Genomic DNA, 19,170 nt, shown 5'->3' with positions numbered 1-19,170 from the left:
CAGACACTTTTCTTTCGTATACATCCCTCAGGTATTATAGTAGAGCTTTAAACTGCAATCAGACATTTTCAACAGTTTTGATCACTTCGATTATAGAAATGATTTTGGTATCTATCTAGATAGACGGAGGGACGGACGGACAGACAATAGATATAAAAAACAAAACAAGAACAAGAACAAATAAAGTGCAAGATTACATCAATCTAAGTCTCAAGATAAAGAACATAGGTCAAAGAAAAAATGCGAAGACAAAGGATACAATGTTGCAAGTGTTATTTATTATTATATAACGTTAAATTATATCAACTTTCATCAAACATTTAAAAAATATATATTTGTTCAATAGTTGTATGCTTTGAATCACTCACAAGTTTGTGTTTTATATTGGTCGTGTACGTTCAACCGTAGACATGTTTCAACCAGTAACAACATTACCTGAAATTAAACCGTTTTCATTTTTGTACAGACAATTATCACTTTGACCAAACGATTTGCAGTTTGTCAGCCAAGATGTGTTTTTTAAATATGTAAAGACGCAGACAGTTTAATAGTTTTCATTTCTCTCCTTTATTCATACTTTTCTATTTTCTATTTCACTAAACAGAATATTTACTACCGTTTCATGGTGACGACATTAACTATGACCATTTATGTGATTATTATACATGTCACACGTTCATCTATTAATATAATATAAACTTTTAAAGCTTTATTTAACAGTAAAAATCGCGTTAGAAGTGATTCAATTATCTCAGTTTCCAGTAGGGGGCACGTCATGCGTCAAACGTGTGTTTAGCAGAAGAAGAAATTGGTCACGACATCATAGTTCACACGGCACGTCGTAAACAAGCCAAATGCGGCAGAATTGACCGACACTTCACATTTAGTTGTAGAATTACCGATTAACTGGTCCGTTTTTACTTCCTCCTTGTAAGTGTTTAATACCTTTATTTAAAAGATAAATATAGTGATATGTGTGGATAGTTTTTATTTGCTTAAACGCGCATTTATTGAGCGGTTTTGTGTGAAAAGGAGAGTAATTGTAACCTCTTGTTTACAGCTGGTTTGTTTACTGAACTGCTGCAACACAAGCGATGCTGGTCATCGTGTTCTGCGCTCCGAGGGAAACAACCTTCGCCCTCGATGTGTCCCCGGAGCTGGAGCTCAGAGACTTCCTGGCGCTGTGCGAGCTGGAGTCGGGGATCCCCGCCGGGGAGATACAGGTACAAATCGGGGAGCTCGGGAGCTAACGCAGCCACAAGCTACCAGGCTAGCTCGCTAGCGTGAGTCGACTGTTGCTGCTTTGACGTGTGATGTTGGGAAATGTTTTTTATTTCTTAAATTAATTCTCTGTAAAAACAATTTTTTTAGTCGATCTAGAAGACACGAGTTTAATCCACATGGTCGCAGAAATCGAAACTAAATGACATAACAAAGCGTCTGTTTTTGTTCTTTGAACTTTTACTTTCGTCTTTTGCACTTTCGTTTAATAGATAACAAAAAAATAGTATCTAATTCAAAACGCTTTAACAACGAAGGAAAATATTAATTTGGATAATGTGGGATTTTATCTGAGAACAATGAGAATCGTCACCATGATTTTTAATACATCAACTGAAAATGTGTTTTTGATTTCGTCTATATTTTTCAGTTGATTTATTGATTGATTGTTTAAAAGGATGTCTTTGTGAATTATAAAAGACATGCGTGTCTTATTTGTGGATATATTGTAAACATTATATAAAATTCCATTTTTCTGTTGACACCCAACCCATGGTTTGGGGAAATATGGAGTCCAGGATGTAATGCCTCCAAAGGAAATTCCCGTCTTGTGTCTACAGCACTGATAACATTTTCTAATTAAATTAATACAGTTTAAAAAATCAGGCCTTGATTGACATTAAAAACGCTTTATTTGTCTCTTTATTATTACCGTGCTGCTACATTGAAATTAATTTTAGTGGCTTTTCACTTCTTCATAAATCGTTCTTGCTTCAATAATATTGTGTATTTTTAATTGTTGAGTTGGTGTTAAATGAAATTTTACCTTGAGGGGTTAATGAAGTCTATTTTAAATCTAAATAAATCCCACATTCTAGATTCCTTTAGCTGTAGGAGCCCTGCTGACTAACCTCTTTTTACCCGCATTTAGATCACACATTTAGAACAGCCATTAAAAGATCCAACCCGTGGTTTGGGAAATTATGGAGTCCAGGATGGTGACATGGTGGTTCTTAGACAAGCTGAAAGAAGACCCGCAGCACCACCGACGACACAGCCCGCCTTTCCAGGTACTACATTCTTCAGAAAACACTTAAAATTTGGACATAAATAACAAAGATCTTAACAAAAACTACACCTAACGTCATCAAATACAAGAATCTATAGTCTTTATTGTCGTTACTCAGCATGTGAAAATGCACATATAGTGATGTCTAACAGAATTACAACAGATTAAATCATCTTTAAACTTTAGTGATTGACAAAGAAAAAGCTTCTTTGATTGTCATCAAACTGATCTGATCCAGCCTTACACCCCAGCTCGGGCTCTGAGTGAGGTCTGTGGATCAGAATCTACTGATGGTTCCTGAACAGGGTTCAGGTCCAGAGGAGAGAAATCCTTCCAGACTGTTGCTCCTAAGCTTTGGAACGATCTTCCTCTCTTTGCGCTTGATGGATCTACTGACTCCTTTAAGAAACATCTTAAGACGTTTTTATTTGTTCAGGCTTTTCCTTGATTTTCTGGAACTCCTGTTGTGTTATCAGTTTTATCTTGATCTTTAAAATATATACTTTATTGGGTATTGTTTTGATTGTTTAAGCGCTTTGTGACCCTGGTCTAGAAAAGCGCTATATAAATAAAAATTACTTATTTACTTACTTATAATTATTAAAACATTTTTTGTTCTTCAGGTCTGCCACGCATCGACTTTAGTTCCATCACAGTCCCGGGCACCTCCACTAGCATGAGACCACCAGCACCGCAGCAGCCACAAAGTCCACCGCAGCAACAGCCAACGCCACGTCCCGCACAACCCTCCACGCCATCATCCTCTCGCGCCTCCACGTCTTCTTCTCAGGGGCTGGACGATCCCGCCTTACTCCAGCAGATGCTGCTCGCTAATCCACACGAGCTGTCTCTCCTTAAGGAGCGAAACCCACCACTCGCCGAGGCCTTGCTCAGCGGCGACTTAGGTGACCTGCTGTGGTATTTATTGCTTTAATGCTTTTCTCCTTTCTTGCTATAATTATCTCAATTGCTTCTGTAGATCGTTTCAAGAAGGTGCTGCAGGAGCAGCAGCAGGATCGAGTGAAAAAGGAACAGGAGAGGATTCGACTTTTGACTGCGGATCCTTTTGACTTGGAGGCTCAAGCAAAGATCGAAGAGGAAATCCGGTAAATACGTTTTAAATCTTTATTGACGGCCAGTTTAGGATGTTCTATCAATTTTTAAGTTCTTTCAAGGAGTTGACACTAGGGGTGTGAGAAACATGGATATCATATTTTTTTCATCAGTTCTTTTATGATCTTTATTTCAGCAAAGTGTGTGTAAAATAAAATAATCAGATTTATGTTATTATTATTATAATAATTTAGCATTAACATCCGAATATTCACGGCGTTGGTTTATTTTTGTGTTTCAATTAAATTTCCAGCCACTAGATGGCAGCAGTCATTAGGTCTTCCAGTTAAAGGAACAATAAAATCCTGTAAGATCCCGGCGGTGACTCGGGACGAGAGGATACAGTGACTCCAGCAGCTTTTAAAGCTGATGTTTGGACATATTTTGGTTTCAAAACAAATGAAAGTAGTTACGACTTCATCAAGAGTCATGTGTTCTATAAATTCTGCAACACCAGAGTCAAGTACTCGACAATACTACACATATATCCTTGTGACTACAGTTTAATAATATATCACAATAATCGTATCGTTGACCCTGTATCGTGATACGTTTCATCTTTCCTTGAGTCTTTCCAATATTCACCTTTAGTTGTTTGGTCTGCTGTAGATTTCTTCAGGTTTGCAAACTCAAAAGTTCAGCTAATTTTTGTATTAAATTGAATAATGTTGGATTTTTGTATTTATAATCTTAGGCAACACAATGTTGAAGAAAACATGACCATTGCGATGGAGGAAGCTCCTGAAAGCTTTGGCCAGGTGGTGATGCTCTACATCAACTGCAAAGTTAACGGACACCCCGTGAAGGCTTTCGTCGACTCCGGTAATTATTGATTCAGCTGTTTTCAAACATCATCCGAGACTTGGACGGATGAATGAAGTGAGATTCTTCTGCAGGTGCTCAGATGACCATCATGAGCCAAGCGTGCGCAGAGAGATGCAACATCATGCGTCTAGTGGACCGACGCTGGGCCGGGATCGCCAAAGGAGTGGGAACACAGAAGATCATCGGCAGAGTTCATCTGGGTGGGTGAAGAGAGGCTGTTGTTCACGTCACGAGCTGAGGAGTCTTGATCCTGTTCTCATAACCAATCAAATCAGCATTTTTCACAATAAATACTCATCCGTAATGATCTATAAATACTAAAACACTCATCTAAATTAGCTCACTTTTCTTCTGTGCAGCTCAGGTCCAGATCGAGGGAGACTTTCTACCATGTTCTTTCTCCATCTTAGAGGACCAGCCAATGGACATGCTGCTCGGCCTGGACATGCTGAAGAGACACCAGGTCTGTATCTGGTCTCTCGACGTGTGGTTTGGTTTCGTGGCTTCATCATTAATCTTCTCCGCAGTGTTCCATCGACCTGAAGAAGAATCTGCTGCTCATAGGCACGACTGGCACCGAGACTCGCTTTCTGTCCGAGGCAGAGCTGCCAGAATGCGCCCGCCTTGCTTACGGGCCGGAGGGCCGCGAGGACGCCCGCCCGGAGGAGATGGAGGACAAAGAGCTGGCAGAAGCGCTTCAGAGGTCGATACAGGAAAGCGGTAAGACGCCATTCGTCTCTCTTCTGTGGACTGAAGCCTGTTTTTCATGCTTTTTTTCAGTTTAGCTAGACATTCATCTGCATGTTTCTCACACATGTAACATGCTGAGTGTGAAACAAGATCGATTATCATCTATTGAGACGTCTTTGCCGAGCCAGTTTAAAGTCTTGCCGATTGAAAATACCACAAACTTTTTCCAGGGCTTTTGAAAGTGACGTCTAGTAATGACTTTTAGAGCCGTTTTACTATTTTTATCATCATTTTTTCTTCCTCTATAATCATCTTTATCTCCTTATACTTCCATTATTCTCAACTACTGGTAGAAGGAAACCATTTATGTAATTTTCTGATCAAAAGTGAATGTGAAAATAAGTCTGGGAACCACAACAGAAATTAATTGGATTACAGGTTTTTTTTTTCGTTTTTTAATCTAATTTTTATCGTTTAATGATTATTTAATCAAGTCATTAAAGCGACAATTTTGCAAGTATTCACATTTCTTAACCACTTTCCACCTTTTTATCATTAAAAATCTTGCTTGAATGCATAAAAAACAAGTGCAGGAAACATGTTAACGATAAATCAATCCATATCAAATCATCAGGTCACAGACTGAAATCATAAAACAATCCATGCATAAGAAACTTGTTTATCTTCCAGTGTCTGGTTTAACCCTCGTCTTACCTCAGGGTCAAGGTGACCTAAGGCCCCGGAAATAAATGTGTTTGTTGTATCCCTTGTGTTATCTTGGGGTCAAGGTGAACGACCTCCCTGGCTCCCATAGATGCGTATGCAGGGGTGGAGGTTGTTCACCTTGATCCAGAGACAACACAAGGGATACCACAAACACTTTGTTTTCAGGCCATCGGGTCACCTTGACCCTGAGATAACGCGAGTGTTAACCGTATTCAGAATTATTTTAAAATGGATGAGAATGATTGAGGTTTTTCATTGCGGTGATAATGCCGACAAATAAATCAGTGCAGCCCTGACTTACAGTTAATGCATATATTCAGGAGCTCCGTCATCCTTCAGTGACCTTGAGCAGATCCACAGTTTCTATGGATAAAACTCGGAGTGTTGAGGGAACGAAAAGACCAGATCGTCGGATTCTGTCGCCAAAATGTATAAGAATCTTTTAGATTTGAAGCAGCCGAGCCACGACATGTTTAAGTTCACAAATACTGATGTATGTTGATGCATGTTCTGTGTGTGTGTGTGTGTGTGTGTGTGTGTGTGTGTGTGTGTGAGAGACCGCTAACTTTCTCCGTCCCTTTGCATGATGTGTGTGCCGTGTGCCTTAACCCCTGAGCAGGACAACACTGATGCTTTTCAAGACAGCTGGAGAGGGCCCGAACCAACCAGGTACTGACTCACCAAAACCCATTTCTGTGACCTTCAGGGTGTTTACAGGTTTCTAAAACTGAATACAAGACTTTTTATACGTCAATTTATATCGTAGATCTGCTTCAAATGTCACATTAATTCTGGATCATTAAGGAACACAAAGTTGACAAGAAGTTTAAGAGTTGATGAATTATATGACGTGATTTTAATTTGAAATTATATTTTAAAAAAAATCATAAAATAAAAGTTTAAATTTATTTTCGGATTTTTTTAATTGACATAAAGAATATTAGCTTATTAAATCGTAGGTTTATTATTTTTCGTGAAAAAACAGAGATTGAAATATTTAATAATTAAAGGGCATATTCGGGTCAATAAAGTTGATTTAATTAACTATAGTCACGTATTTAATGTCAATCAAACGGTGGTAGTTGTCAATCGGTTTTACTAAAATAACTACAGCATTTATTTCACATTTTCCTCCTATTGTTTCATTTATCATATTTGTACTAATAAATACAAACGTTTGCCTTAATTGTTGTTCATCACATTATTATATTAGAGATTTCTGTTTGTTTTTATATAATTACTGGCTTAAGAACCCGGCTTTGTCAGAGGAACTTAATGGGATATAAAACTGTGAAAATGACACCGAGGTAATAACCGTGTAGGACTTTTAACTTTCAAGAGTCTGTAACTCGATCTAATATTTGAGCTAAAGAGCTCTAATTAAGTTTCAACTAGTTCACCTAGTTATCACTGATAATAAGGGAGTAGTTGGTGCAGGACTGGAATCCTGCCTCTTTTTTTTACTTTTTTGTGGAAGATAAATACTTATAAAACAAATTGAGAAATGAATGAAACCTCTGTAGACGCCCTGGTTCAGGTTGTGGCTTTAATTGTTTTGATTTGCTGTTTGAAGTTTAATTTTCTTGATGTGATCTGTTTATGGTCTTTGTTGAAATTGTTTCTGCTATTGATGTGTTGATGAAGCTTCATGAAACAGTGTCATTATGTTCAGAGTCCACTAGATGGCGTCTCTGCACTACATACTTTTTGTTTTGAACAACTGTTCTAATGAGACATCATTTTTTAAACTGATGGCGCCACCTACCGACCTCTGAACAACATGACACTGTTTCATGAAGCTTCACCAGCACATCACTAGTCTCTGATAAACTGATTGTTTTGCTGGTTGAAAGGTAACATCGTCCGTCATGTTTTCTCTCACGGTAGACACTGCAGATGGACAAACTACCTCACCACAGCCCGAGCCAATTACATTAACCCAAAACTTAGACCAAACATCCCCTCCTTCTCCTCCTCCTCCTCCTCCTCCCCCTCCTCCCCCTCCTCCTCACTTAATCCGGCCTGAGGACTCCACTGAGAGCCCACATGCTCCAGAACTCCTCCCCGACCTTCTCCAGATTCCGGTCCAAGCAGAGGAGAGTCCAGATCAACAAGAGTCGGAAGATCCGTCTGAGGATCTGACAGCCGAGGGTCGACGCCTTCCGTGTCCAGAGGGTGTCGCCGCAGAGGTCGACGAGCAAGAGTCGGGTTCAGAGCTGATGGAGGGCGACGCGCCGGCGAGCCCACCTCCCTCCGTGCACATGGACTCGCCCTCCGAGGCCGACGCAGACCGCGGGATCCCGTCTCTGGCCGCGGCCCTGAAGGAGCTTCACCAGCTCCTGGTGACCAACAAGAACTCCCAGCAGCAGCACGTCAGTCCTCCGCGTTCCCCCGAGCCAAGAACCCAGACGCCCGGCGTCACGGATGAGGAGGAACCATCGCCGTGTGGTGGGTCCGGAGCTGAAACTATGGCAAGACCACCCGACGGTCCGGATGGCTCTGAGGAAAGGAACAGTTGGACCACCATCTTATCTCCTGAGGTTCTGACTGATTCGGACATGGACACCAGAGAACCTACCGAGGGGCCTCTGAGCGGAGGTGCCCCCGACCCCCGCAGCCACACCCCGCAATCTTCTTCGACGGTACCTCGAGAAGACCGAGAAAACCCCCCTCCTGCTGCCTCAGAACAATTCCCCGCAGAGCACATCCAGAGGATCCAGGCTGCTGGTTTTTCCGCCAGCGAGGCTGAGGAAGCTCTGGGTCGAGCCCAGGGTGTGGTGGAGGTGGCTCTGCTGGTCCTCCTGGCCCGCAGCATCACTGTGCCCTCATAGTCCCCCCCCAACCCCTCATCTGTCTTAAGTTTGTGACTCCAATGTTCCTCTCGGCTTCCGAGAGGAGATCCAGGGACGCTTCAGGATCTGTGTGACGTCTGCATGAGGATCGTTTCGGTCTTGGTTGTTGTTTCTTTTTTTTTTTTAATGGTTGTTTGAGGAGTGGAAACATCAAAGCTCGTCGGAGGATTCGTCGTTCAGATGTCTTCACTCGCATCTGCTCCAGCTCTGATCGTGATGTTCGGAAACGTCTCCAAACCTGATGCCATACGTAGATTATCTAGTGTTTGTCCTTCGTTTTTATCTTCTGTCCGATCATCTCCACGCATCTTTTTAACCGTTGATTTTTTTTCGGAGCAGTTTTCGGTGACTTCAATCAAAAGCAGGTTCAATTATGCTCTTTTTATCTTGTACTGGATCCAACGTCACAATAAAAGAATTTGTACTCGGTGTGAATGAGTTTTCAGAAACTTGAATAAAGTCTATTTAAAGGGCCAAAACTGTGTGTTCACATTATTCCTGCTGTTGAGTTTTGGAGTGTGTTTCATTTTTAGTTGACTTTAAGAACTTAATTTGAAGCTCCTGTTAACTGTTGCAGTGCATCATGGGACTGGAAATGTTTTTTGTTGTTTTGCATTTCTACTACACAAGTTTTGCCTAAAAGAATAAAGTTATTCTACGTGTATTTAAATGTAATCGCGACCAGTAATTCCGACAATAATGTGTCTCATCAAAGTTCGCCTTTCGGAGCAACATGTGTAGTTTTATGTAGACATTTGAACACCGAAATAATGCTGACAGAACAGTAAGTCTTTAAAATTTACATAAATTAGCCTCAAAATAATACTGACGGAACAGCAACTCCCCCTTTTGCAATTAACATTATCCCCTCAAAAAATACTGACAGAACAGTAACGGTCTTCTTTTTAAAAACACCATTTTGACTTAAAATATTACTGAGAGAATAGTAACTCAGTCTTTTACAATTAACACAATTTAGCCTCAAAATAAAATCGACAGAACCATAACTCAGTAATTTGAAATAAACCAAATTCTGCCTTAAAATAATACTGTTAGAACAGTAACTCTTTCTTTAAAAATGAACACAGTTTTGCCTCAAAATAATACTAACAAGAAGAGTACCTCCCCTTCTGCAATTAACATTTTGCCTCAAAATAATACTGAGAGAATAGTAACTCAGTCTTTTACAATTAACACAATTTAGATTCAAAATATTACTGACAGAACAGTAATGCTGTCGTTTAAAATGAACACAGTTTAGCCTCAAAATAATACCGACAGAACAGTAACTCAGTATTTTAAAATGAACTCAATTTAGCCTCAAAATAATACCCACAGAACAGTAACTCAGTAATTTGAAATTAACAAAATTCTGCCTTAAAATAATACCCACAGAACAGTAACTCATGTTTTAAAAATTACCAGAGTTTTGCCTCAATTAACATTTTGCCTCAAAATAATACTGACAGAATAGTAACTCAGTCAATGAGTACAATGAACACAATTTAGCCTCAAAATAAAACTGACAAAACTACATTAGAAACTAAGTCTATTACTATAGAAAGAAGTTCAAACTCAAATCAAGTGAGTTGAGGTTAAAAAATTAAAGTTTATAAAACATATTGCGGCATTTTACAGTTTAAACATCGTTTAAGTAGTTAAACAGTTTAAGAAACACGTTAACAATACAACACTAGTGATGAACTTCATGAAACAACAAGCAGGGGGCGCTCTTGGAGGATAAATCACGTGAAGTTGTAATAAAATATTTGCTTAAAAATAGATCGTCTCGTGTGCCTGAATAAAGACGCTTGACTTCATCATTTTACCAACATCCGTTAAACAACAATTAACTGATGCACCTGAACGCACCACGGATGTAACACCTGACCTGAGTTCAGGTGATTGTTCCTCAGGTGAGCTCAGAGGTTCTTCACGGTCACTGAAAGAAAGCTTGATCGACTTTAATCTCCAAACCTGAAGGTTCAAACATGATGAAGTCTGAGGCGTCGACGGCTCTGGATGAAGCAGAAAACTGCGAGTATGTTTGTTCAAGAAACTGCAAAAGTTATGTTTCTATGGAAGTACAGCAGTGACGTCAGAATATATTAAATGATTGAATTTAACATTTAAAATCTTGAAACAGTTTTTGTTTTTCTTTAAAGTATTGAAATAATATGTTTAATGATTGAATTAAATGGTTTTTTTTATATTGAAAGATTGATTTTTCTATATTTCTTTCCAAAATTGTATCGTTAACAAATCGAATATATTCCATATAAATTAATGTTTTTAAACATGGTTTTGTATTTTAATTGCAATAATTAATAATTATTAATTGTTTTACTCTTGGTGATTTAAATTTAATATAAAATGTTTATATAATATTACATCTAAATTGAATTTCAAAGGCTACAAAATAAAAATATTTTCATGAAATGTATTTGTTTAATTATTGGAAATAAAAAAACTGTTTTAAAAGAAAAAAAAAACGTATTTGAATTTCTTGAACTAATTGTATAGAAATAAAATAAAACGTTCATTATAAAGAATTGAATCCAATTATTAAAAAAAAAAAAAACAATGAATTATTTGTTTAAAAACATTTTTTAATAAAAAGAAAAAAAAGTTAAACATGTTAAAAGAACTGAATATTGTGACGTCACTGAAATCCTTCCTTTTCTCCTCCTTCAGACCTGCAGTAGATATTTGTTCAGCTCTGACGTCAGTTGCTCTGAAGGGGAAACTAGATTTTGGAAAGATTTCTCCAAGCGTTCCTAAGACGTTCTCGTCTCCTTTGAACAAAGATTTCCTGAAGACCTCGATGGATCCTGGAGCAGAAAGGTAGAAGATACGGAAGTGAATCAGAAAATTTATCAATTTAACGTTTAAAATGTTAATGTTTTTTTAAGAATTTATTTATTTTTTTGTTTACACATAGAGTTGAATATTTAAAATAAAATGATTGAAAAATAAACTTTCCTGATTCTATATTTAATTGGTAGCGTTTTAAATTCAATATAAAGTTGTTATAAAAGTTACACCATACATTTAACTTTAAGCCAATCAGACGAGGCGCAGACGATCACATGACGAGAAGCGCTGGCGCGTCAATTCAACATAACTGATTTTTTTTAACAAACGATTGTCTGGTGATATTATTAAACCAACAATTCTATGTTGAATTCAAAAGACTAAAAACTTAAAAATATATTTTAAGATTATTGGAATGAGATTTCTTTTTTTTTTTTAAAGAAACTTTGTTGCATTCCAGGGCCGGGTCTAGGCAGGGGCAAGAGGGGGCCTGGCCCCCTTAAATAAATGTTGTGCCCCCTCAAACCAGGGCCGGGTCTAGGCAGGGGGGGGCCTGGCACAATGTCCCCTCAAGATTTGTGGCTGCCCCCTCATACATGCCTGTCTAGACCCGGCGCTGTTGCATTCAGAAGCTATTTAAGAAAATGGCCAGAAATCAATATCAAAACTACTTAAAAGAAGAATTACGGAGTAGCATGAACGCACCTGACCAATGATTTGCTTTGTCTCAAGTCACGTGATTTCATAAGAACTTCCATGTTAAGTTGATCAAAAATGTTGAGTAAAAAAAGTTATTTTTAAATTTATTTTTACTAGTTATGCTGAATTTAACCTTTTTTTTTTTGGCTGATTTAATTTTTTTTCTTTCTTTACAATCTGTTTTTAACCAAATAATTTTTATTTAACAATCCTTTTTTTCACAAGTTTCCACTTATAGAAAACACTGTCAATCATTTATTTTTAAATTCATTTAAAAAATATTCAGATTTATAATTAAATTACCAAACAATGAAACTCAACGTTCAATATAGAAATGATTGATTATTCAAAAACGAATTAAATACTTGAAAAATCATTGTAATTGAAAATATATATATATATTTTTAAATACATTTTTTAACATTAGAAATGTTGAATATTCTGTTGACACTGATTTACTTCCATAGAAGATTTTAAAGTTGATTCTTTCGCAGCAGCTTCGACTCTGTGGAGGAAGAAGAACCAGGCGTGAAGTTCCAGTCCATGTTCCTCCAGACATGTGAGTCTTTCTCTGTCCAGAGTTTCAGGGCTCCTGACGCGTCCTTCTCTCCAGGTCCTCTCTACCAGGACTACTGCCTGCAGGCCCTCAGAGAAGACCTGCAGAGGATCCACTCCAAAGGTTTCCTCTCGGAGCTGATAACATCTCAGTACCTGAAGAACCTGCAGACGCGCCTGAGTCCTCTGAGCTCCCCCGAGACTCCGACCTTGACGTCGACCTTGACCTCGACCTTCTCGTCTCCGCCTCAGGCCATCAAGGTGACTCCTTGTACTCTGTGGCAGGACCTGGAGGAGGTGAAGACGTCCGGCCTGGTGCAGACACTGACCCACAAGGAGGTCCGCCTCCAGGAGGTGAGATCCGCTCCACCAGAGAAGTTTCCTCCACTGACGTCTGCTCTTCCAGTCGGTGTTTGAGTTGATCAGCTCAGAAGCTTCTTACTTGAGGAGTCTCGGAGTCGCTGTGGATCATTTCTACGCCTCAGAGGAGATGAAGAGATGTCTCTCTCCCATGGAGCACCACATCCTGTTCTACAACGTTCACCATGTGAGGGCAGCGAGTGAGAGGTGAGCAACACTTCTGCTCCTGCACGATATTTGTGTCTTAGACGTCTATTGGACAGCTGACCTTGGTTGTGTATCGGACGTCTAACCTCGGCCGTCTATCGGACGTCTAACCTCGGGCCACTATCGGGCGTCTGACTTCGGCCGTCTATAGGACGCCTAACCTCTGGCGTCTAACTTTGGACGCCTAACCTCGGCCGTCTAACATCGGGCGTCTAACATCGGCCGTCTAACATCGGCCGTCTAACATCGGCCGTCTAACATCGGCCGTCTAACATCGGCGTCTAACATCGGGCGTCTAACATCGGCCGTCTAACATCGGCCGTCTAACATCGGCCGTCTAACATCGGCCGTCTAACATCGGGCGTCTAACATCGGGCGTCTAACATCGGCCGTCTAACATCGGCCGTCTAACATCGGCCGTCTAACATCGGCCGTCTAACATCGGCCGTCTAACATCGGCCGTCTAACATCGGCCGTCTAACATCGGCCGTCTAACATCGGCCGTCTAACATCGGCCGTCTAACATCGGCCGTCTAACCTCGGGCGTCTAACCTCGGGCGTCTAACCTCGGCCGCCTAAACTCATGCGCCTATCCTCGGCCGCCTAACCTCGGCCGCCTAACCTCGGCCGCCTAACTTCGGACGCCTAACCTCGGGCGCCTAACCTCGGGCGCCTAACCTCGGGCGCCTAACCTCGGGCGACTATCTGGCGTCTAACTTCGGACGCCTAACCTCGGGCGCCTAACCTCGGGCGACTATCTGGCGTCTTACTTCGGACGCCTAACCTCAGGCGCCTAACCTCGGGCGACTATCTGGCGTCTTACTTCGGACGCCTAACCTCGGGCGCCTAACCTCGGGCGCCTAACCTCGGGCGACTATCTGGCGTCTAACTTCGGACGCCTAACCTCGGGCGCCTAACCTCGGGCGACTATCTGGCGTCTTACTTCGGACGCCTAACCTCAGGCGCCTAACCTCGGGCGACTATCTGGCGTCTTACTTCGGACGCCTAACCTCGGGCGCCTAACCTCGGGCGACTATCTGGCGTCTAACTTCGGACGCCTAACCTCGGGCGCCTAACCTCGGGCGACTATCTTACGTCTAACCTCGGGCGTCGTCCAGCAGATGTCTAACCTTGGTCCCCAACCATTTTTGCACCATGGACAGATCACCATTTGATATTTATTCACCCATTTATTTTAGACGTTTATTCCTAGTTATGTCATTGATCGTCTTATATTATTATAATATATATTTATACTTTATATTGTTATTTATACTTTGATCGGAGCAACAAGTTCAGGAAAAATGACAAAACAACTTCAAATAAGAACACAAAGTCTGGCGTCTGGCAGGTTTCTGATGGATCTGGAGGTTCGACTCGGGGAGAGCGTGCTGGTCCAGGATGTGGGCGACCTGGTTCTGAAACACTGTCCAGAGTTCCTGCGTCTCTACGTGCCTTACGTGACCAACATGATGTATCAGGAGGCCCTGATCCACCGGCTGCTGTGAGTCTATCCTGGAAGTCCTGGTTCCTCGTCTAGTGCAGGGTCACATTATTAATGCTTTGCCGCCCAGCTAACCATCTGTAAATCACCTTTGCCATGGCAACGTGGAAGTTCAATTCGAATACAACGCTGTAGTGACCAATGAGCCGCCACTAGATGGATGCAGTTCGATTAAACTTGAAAATTGTTTGATTATAGTTGAAAATTGTTCGATTATAGTTGAAAATTGTTTGATTACAGTTGAAAATTGTTCGATTATAGTTGAAAATTGTTCGATTATAGTTGAAAATGGTTTGATTACAGTTGAAAATTGTTTGATTAAAGTTGAAAATTGTTCGGTTATAGTTGAAAATTGTTCGGTTATAGTTGAAAATAGTTTGATTATAGTTGAAAATTGTTCGGTTATAGTTGAAAATTGTTCGATTATAGTTGAAAATTGTTCGGTTATATTTGAAAATTGTTCGGTTATAGTTGAAAATTGTTCGATTATAGTTGAAAATTGTTCGGTTATAGTTGAAAATTGTTCGGTTATAGTTGAAAATTGTTCGGTTACAGTTGAAAATTGTTCGGTTATACTTGAAAATTGTTCGGTTACAGTTGAATTGTTCGGTTATAGTTGAAAATTGTTCGGTTATACTTAAATTTTTCGGTTATACTTGAAAATTGTTCGGTTACAGTTGAAAATTGTTCGATTATAGTTGAAAATTGTTCGATTATAGTTGAAAATTGTTCGATTATAGTTGAAAATTGTTTGATTACAGTTGAAAATTGTTCGATTATAGTTGAAAATTGTTCGATTATAGTTGAAAATTGTTCGGTTATATTTGAAAATTGTTCGGTTATAGTTGAAAATTGTTCGATTATAGTTGAAAATTGTTCGGTTATAGTTGAAAATTGTTCGGTTATAGTTGAAAATTGTTCGGTTACAGTTGAAAATTGTTCGGTTATACTTGAAAATTGTTCGGTTACAGTTGAAAATTGTTCGGTTATAGTTGAAAATTTTTCGGTTATACTTGAAAATTGTTCGGTTATACTTGAAAATTGTTCGGTTACAGTTGAAAATTGTTCGATTACAGTTGAAAATTGTTCGGTTATACTTGAAAATTGTTCGGTTACAGTTGAAAATTGTTCGGTTATACTTGAAAATTGTTTGATTATAGTTAAAAATAGTTTGGTTATACTTGAAAATTGTTCGATTACAGTTGAAAATTGTTCGGTTATACTTGAAAATTGTTTGATTATAGTTAAAAATAGTTTGGTTATAGTTGAAAATTGTTCGGTTATACTTGAAAATTGTTCGGTTATAGTTGAAAATTGTTCGGTTACAGTTGAAAATTGTTCGGTTACAGTTGAAAATTGTTTAGTTATAGTTGAAAATTGTTTGATTAAAGTCGAAGTTTGATCAACATTAAAATGTTTGGTTATAGTTGACATTTAGTTGGGTATAGTTACATTGTTTGATTATAGTTAAATTGTACGGATACAGTTTAATATTTTTAAGACTGTATGTCTCTGAAGTATAAAGGGTTAAATGCAAAGTTTTGACACAAATGTACTGAAATGAAGGGAAATATGAAAGTGAAACTAATAAATAAATAATAATCAAACTTGACATTAAAACTAAACCTGACTAAACGACTAGTAAGTAATTTATATTTATAGAGCGCTTTTCCAGACCAGGGTCACAAAGCGCTTGAACAATCAAAACAATACTCAATGACTAGTAACTAGTCTCTGGTCCGTGTGAAGTCAACAGAACCGGGACTTCGTCGTGTCCCTCAAGAAGCTGGAAGGTCAGCGAGTGTGTCAGAGACAAACACTCAAGTCGTTCCTGGTGCTGCCGTTCCAGAGGATCACTCGAATCAAGCTCATCCTGGAGGTAAACCAGAGGCTGAAGGTCGTGTATCTGTGTTGAAGCCATGACCTCTGCACAGACCATCCTGAGACTGACGGCCGCGGATCATCCTGAACGTTCTTCTCTGGAAAAAGCCAAAGATGCCGTTCATGAGGTAACGACGGCGACCTCAGGGTTCACGAACCCGACGTTTGATTCTTGTTTTGTGGCCAAAGATTTTGTCCGACTGCGACAAAGAGGTGAAGAAGATGAAGCAGATGGAGGAGCTGGTTTGTCTGGAGATGCTGCTGGACTTCGGCAAACTCAAGGTTTTTCCTCTCGGATCCAGTCGAGGAGAACATGAGTTCATCTTCTTTCTTTCAGGCGTTTCCTCTGGTGGTGAGAGGTCGAGCTCTGGTCCACCAGGGTTTGTTGAAGCTGCTGATCGTGGAGAGCAGCTCCAGGACCTCCTTCATCGACGTCCACCTTCACCTCTTCACAGACCTCCTGATCATCTCGTCCAAAAAGTTCAGGGTTTACAATCATGGAAGTCTATCAGAATATTGAATTGATATCTCTGGGTCAAAGTCCCGAATACCCGAAAACTATTCGTCTGGTGAAGCTTCATGAAACCGTGTCATGTTGTTCAGAGGTCAGTAGGTGGCGCCGTCAGTTTAAAAATGATGTTCCATTAGAACAGTTGTTCAAAAAAAAGGAAAATAGTGCAGAGACGCCATCTAGTGGACTCTGAACATAATGACACTGTTTCATGAAGCTTCATCAAACCGTCACAACCGAAAACGTGTCTAATTTTTTTTTTTTTTGTTTTACCCTCGTGTCGTCACTGGGTCGGACCAGGGAGTTCGTTCAACTTGACCCAGAGACAACACAAGGGTTAATCATTGACCAAAAACGAATAATTTAGTTTAATTATTTTCTAAATGAAGGTGCTTAGAATTCTTTTCTTTTTTTTTTGAGTAAATAAAATATGCTCTTTGGAAATCTTACATTTAAAAAAAAAATAATAATAATGTTCACATCCAAGTTATTCAAAAGCTACTTTTCCAAATTAAATATTTAATTATTATTTTTCAATTAATGGACTTTTAAATTCAATAGAAAAATGTGTCACTATTATACCAACATATTTATATCGAATTTAAAAGGATAAAATAAATTAAACAAAACATTTTTTAATTATAAAATATTTTTAACACTTAACTCAACTAAATAATAGAATAAAAAGTTCATGTTGGTATTGTTAGACTTTATTTTTTTAATCGGATTGAGGACTAAAAAATATTGTATTAGGACAAACGTTTTTTTTAATTATTTGAATTAAAATAAATAGTTTTAATTGATTTCAATTTTTTAATTGCTTCATTTATTCAAAAAACAAGTCCATTATGCAAATTATTGAATTAAATGAAGAAAAATGCTTAAAAAAACATTTTAATTTGTACATTCAATATTCAAATGTTGGCCTTTAAGCACCTTCAGTGTAAAATAAATGAATACAAAAGCATTCATGTTGTCGCCACAATACACACATTTACGTATTGAATTTAAAAAGCTACTAAATCCTTTTTATTGTTGGAATTTAAATATATCAAAACTGTTTAAAACAAACATGTTGCAACTATAAGACCAACATTTTTGATTGAATTTTAAACAAATAAAAAAATAAACTTTAACATTAATTAAATCCTAGATTTTAATTTAAATAGGTTTACCATTGTAAATATTAATATTAAATCGTTCAATATTCTTATAACACTGATACTTCAAATATTTTAAATTTAGTCGATCGTTGGATCTTTTAATTGTTCTTCTCATCAGAGACGAGCGTTATCTGGTGGACGATCACGTCGACTTCCCCGAACACGTTCACCTGGAGCCTCTGAAGACTGACGTCCTGGGTTTACCTGCCGAGTCGCTCCTGCTGCGTCTCTCCAAGACCCGCTCGGGTCACGCGACCGCCATGATCCTCACGGCCTCGAGCAGGTAGAGACGACCCTCGTGACCTTGTGACCTCATGACCTCACGACCTCACGACACGTTGACGCTCGCTCGTCTCTGCAGGTGCGAGAAGAAGACGTGGGAGAAGCTGCTGTCATGTGACACGTGAAGAAGAAACGTTTGTTTTTATAGTTGAATCTTAATTGTGTTTGAGGGTTAAAGTTGGTGTTGAGTTGCTCAATAACACGGTGGTGTCGTCGGGAAAACACTTTTGTCCAACTGTCACTGAACACATCGCGCACGTGTTGCTTCACTGGATTTTATTATCAATAAATAAATGTTGTTCCACAGTTGTGTATCGTCATGACGATCATCACACAACCTCCTCCTGACGTGGTTCAAGGTTCAGTCAGGATTCAGGATTATAAATGTTAACTTTTTATTTGAACTTTTCTAACTTTTTTAAGCATCAAATCATTTAAAACAATGATGGATGGACTTTATTAATCCCTCTAGAGATTAGGTTTCTAGTTCACAGCAGACGATGGTTTCATTAAAAGAAAGAACAGAGTGCAAATATAAAGAACCTGTATATGAATAACTGTAATAATTTGTATATTAAATGGCTGAATACGTTTTTATTTAAGTATTTAATAAAATAGTTTCTATATTGAAAAGTAGAACTTTAAAATATAAATGTATTTAATTGAATTAAAAAAAATAATTCAAAATTAGAGATTTG

The 19,170-nt window shown here is 38.9% G+C and overlaps 2 protein-coding genes across 2 annotated transcripts; both read left to right on the top strand.

Annotated features, from left to right (window-relative positions):
* The first annotated feature begins 838 nt into the window (after positions 1–838).
* Positions 839–8,925, top strand: ddi2 (DNA-damage inducible protein 2). The gene is made up of 12 exons (XM_087801016.1): positions 839–930; positions 1,061–1,223; positions 2,153–2,291; positions 2,914–3,195; positions 3,270–3,396; positions 4,098–4,225; positions 4,300–4,428; positions 4,588–4,691; positions 4,756–4,948; positions 5,638–5,644; positions 6,261–6,313; positions 7,532–8,925. Exons 2-12 carry the CDS (start codon positions 1,095–1,097, stop codon positions 8,473–8,475), a joined length of 2,235 nt encoding a protein of 744 aa, XP_087657142.1. The 5' UTR covers positions 839–930; positions 1,061–1,094; the 3' UTR covers positions 8,476–8,925.
* Positions 8,926–10,454: 1,529 nt separating this feature from the next.
* LOC148070132 (rho guanine nucleotide exchange factor 19) lies at positions 10,455–18,597 on the top strand. The gene is made up of 12 exons (XM_087801015.1): positions 10,455–10,537; positions 11,191–11,340; positions 12,504–12,568; positions 12,623–12,918; positions 12,971–13,131; positions 14,483–14,635; positions 16,385–16,514; positions 16,570–16,644; positions 16,706–16,798; positions 16,854–16,996; positions 18,309–18,473; positions 18,552–18,597. The coding sequence occupies exons 1-12, from the start codon at positions 10,488–10,490 to the stop codon at positions 18,595–18,597; spliced, it is 1,527 nt and encodes a 508-aa protein (XP_087657141.1). The 5' UTR covers positions 10,455–10,487.
* The last annotated feature ends 573 nt before the right edge of the window (positions 18,598–19,170 follow it).

This window comes from Callionymus lyra, chromosome 10, assembly GCF_982586985.1.
Source record: "Callionymus lyra chromosome 10, fCalLyr1.hap1.1, whole genome shotgun sequence".
Classification (NCBI taxonomy): Eukaryota; Metazoa; Chordata; class Actinopteri; order Syngnathiformes; family Callionymidae; genus Callionymus; species Callionymus lyra.
The sequence above is the reverse complement of the archived record's forward strand: the minus strand, read 5'-3'. Positions and strand labels throughout refer to the sequence as shown.

What these genes read in the sequence shown, in the direction of transcription:
- LOC148070132 (XM_087801015.1), top strand. Translation starts at nt 10,488, where the DNA reads ATGATGAAGTCTGAGGCGTCGACGGCTCTGGATGAAGCAGAAAACTGC. An exon ending in GTCCATGTTCCTCCAGACAT is followed by an intron (nt 12,569 to 12,622) that starts GTGAGTCTTTCT and finishes CCTTCTCTCCAG; the next exon opens with GTCCTCTCTACCAGGACTAC. An exon ending in CCAAAGATGCCGTTCATGAG is followed by an intron (nt 16,645 to 16,705) that starts GTAACGACGGCG and finishes TTGTGGCCAAAG; the next exon opens with ATTTTGTCCGACTGCGACAA.
- ddi2 (XM_087801016.1), top strand. Translation starts at nt 1,095, where the DNA reads ATGCTGGTCATCGTGTTCTGCGCTCCGAGGGAAACAACCTTCGCCCTC. An exon ending in TCCCCGCCGGGGAGATACAG is followed by an intron (nt 1,224 to 2,152) that starts GTACAAATCGGG and finishes ACCCGCATTTAG; the next exon opens with ATCACACATTTAGAACAGCC. An exon ending in ACATGCTGAAGAGACACCAG is followed by an intron (nt 4,692 to 4,755) that starts GTCTGTATCTGG and finishes TCTTCTCCGCAG; the next exon opens with TGTTCCATCGACCTGAAGAA.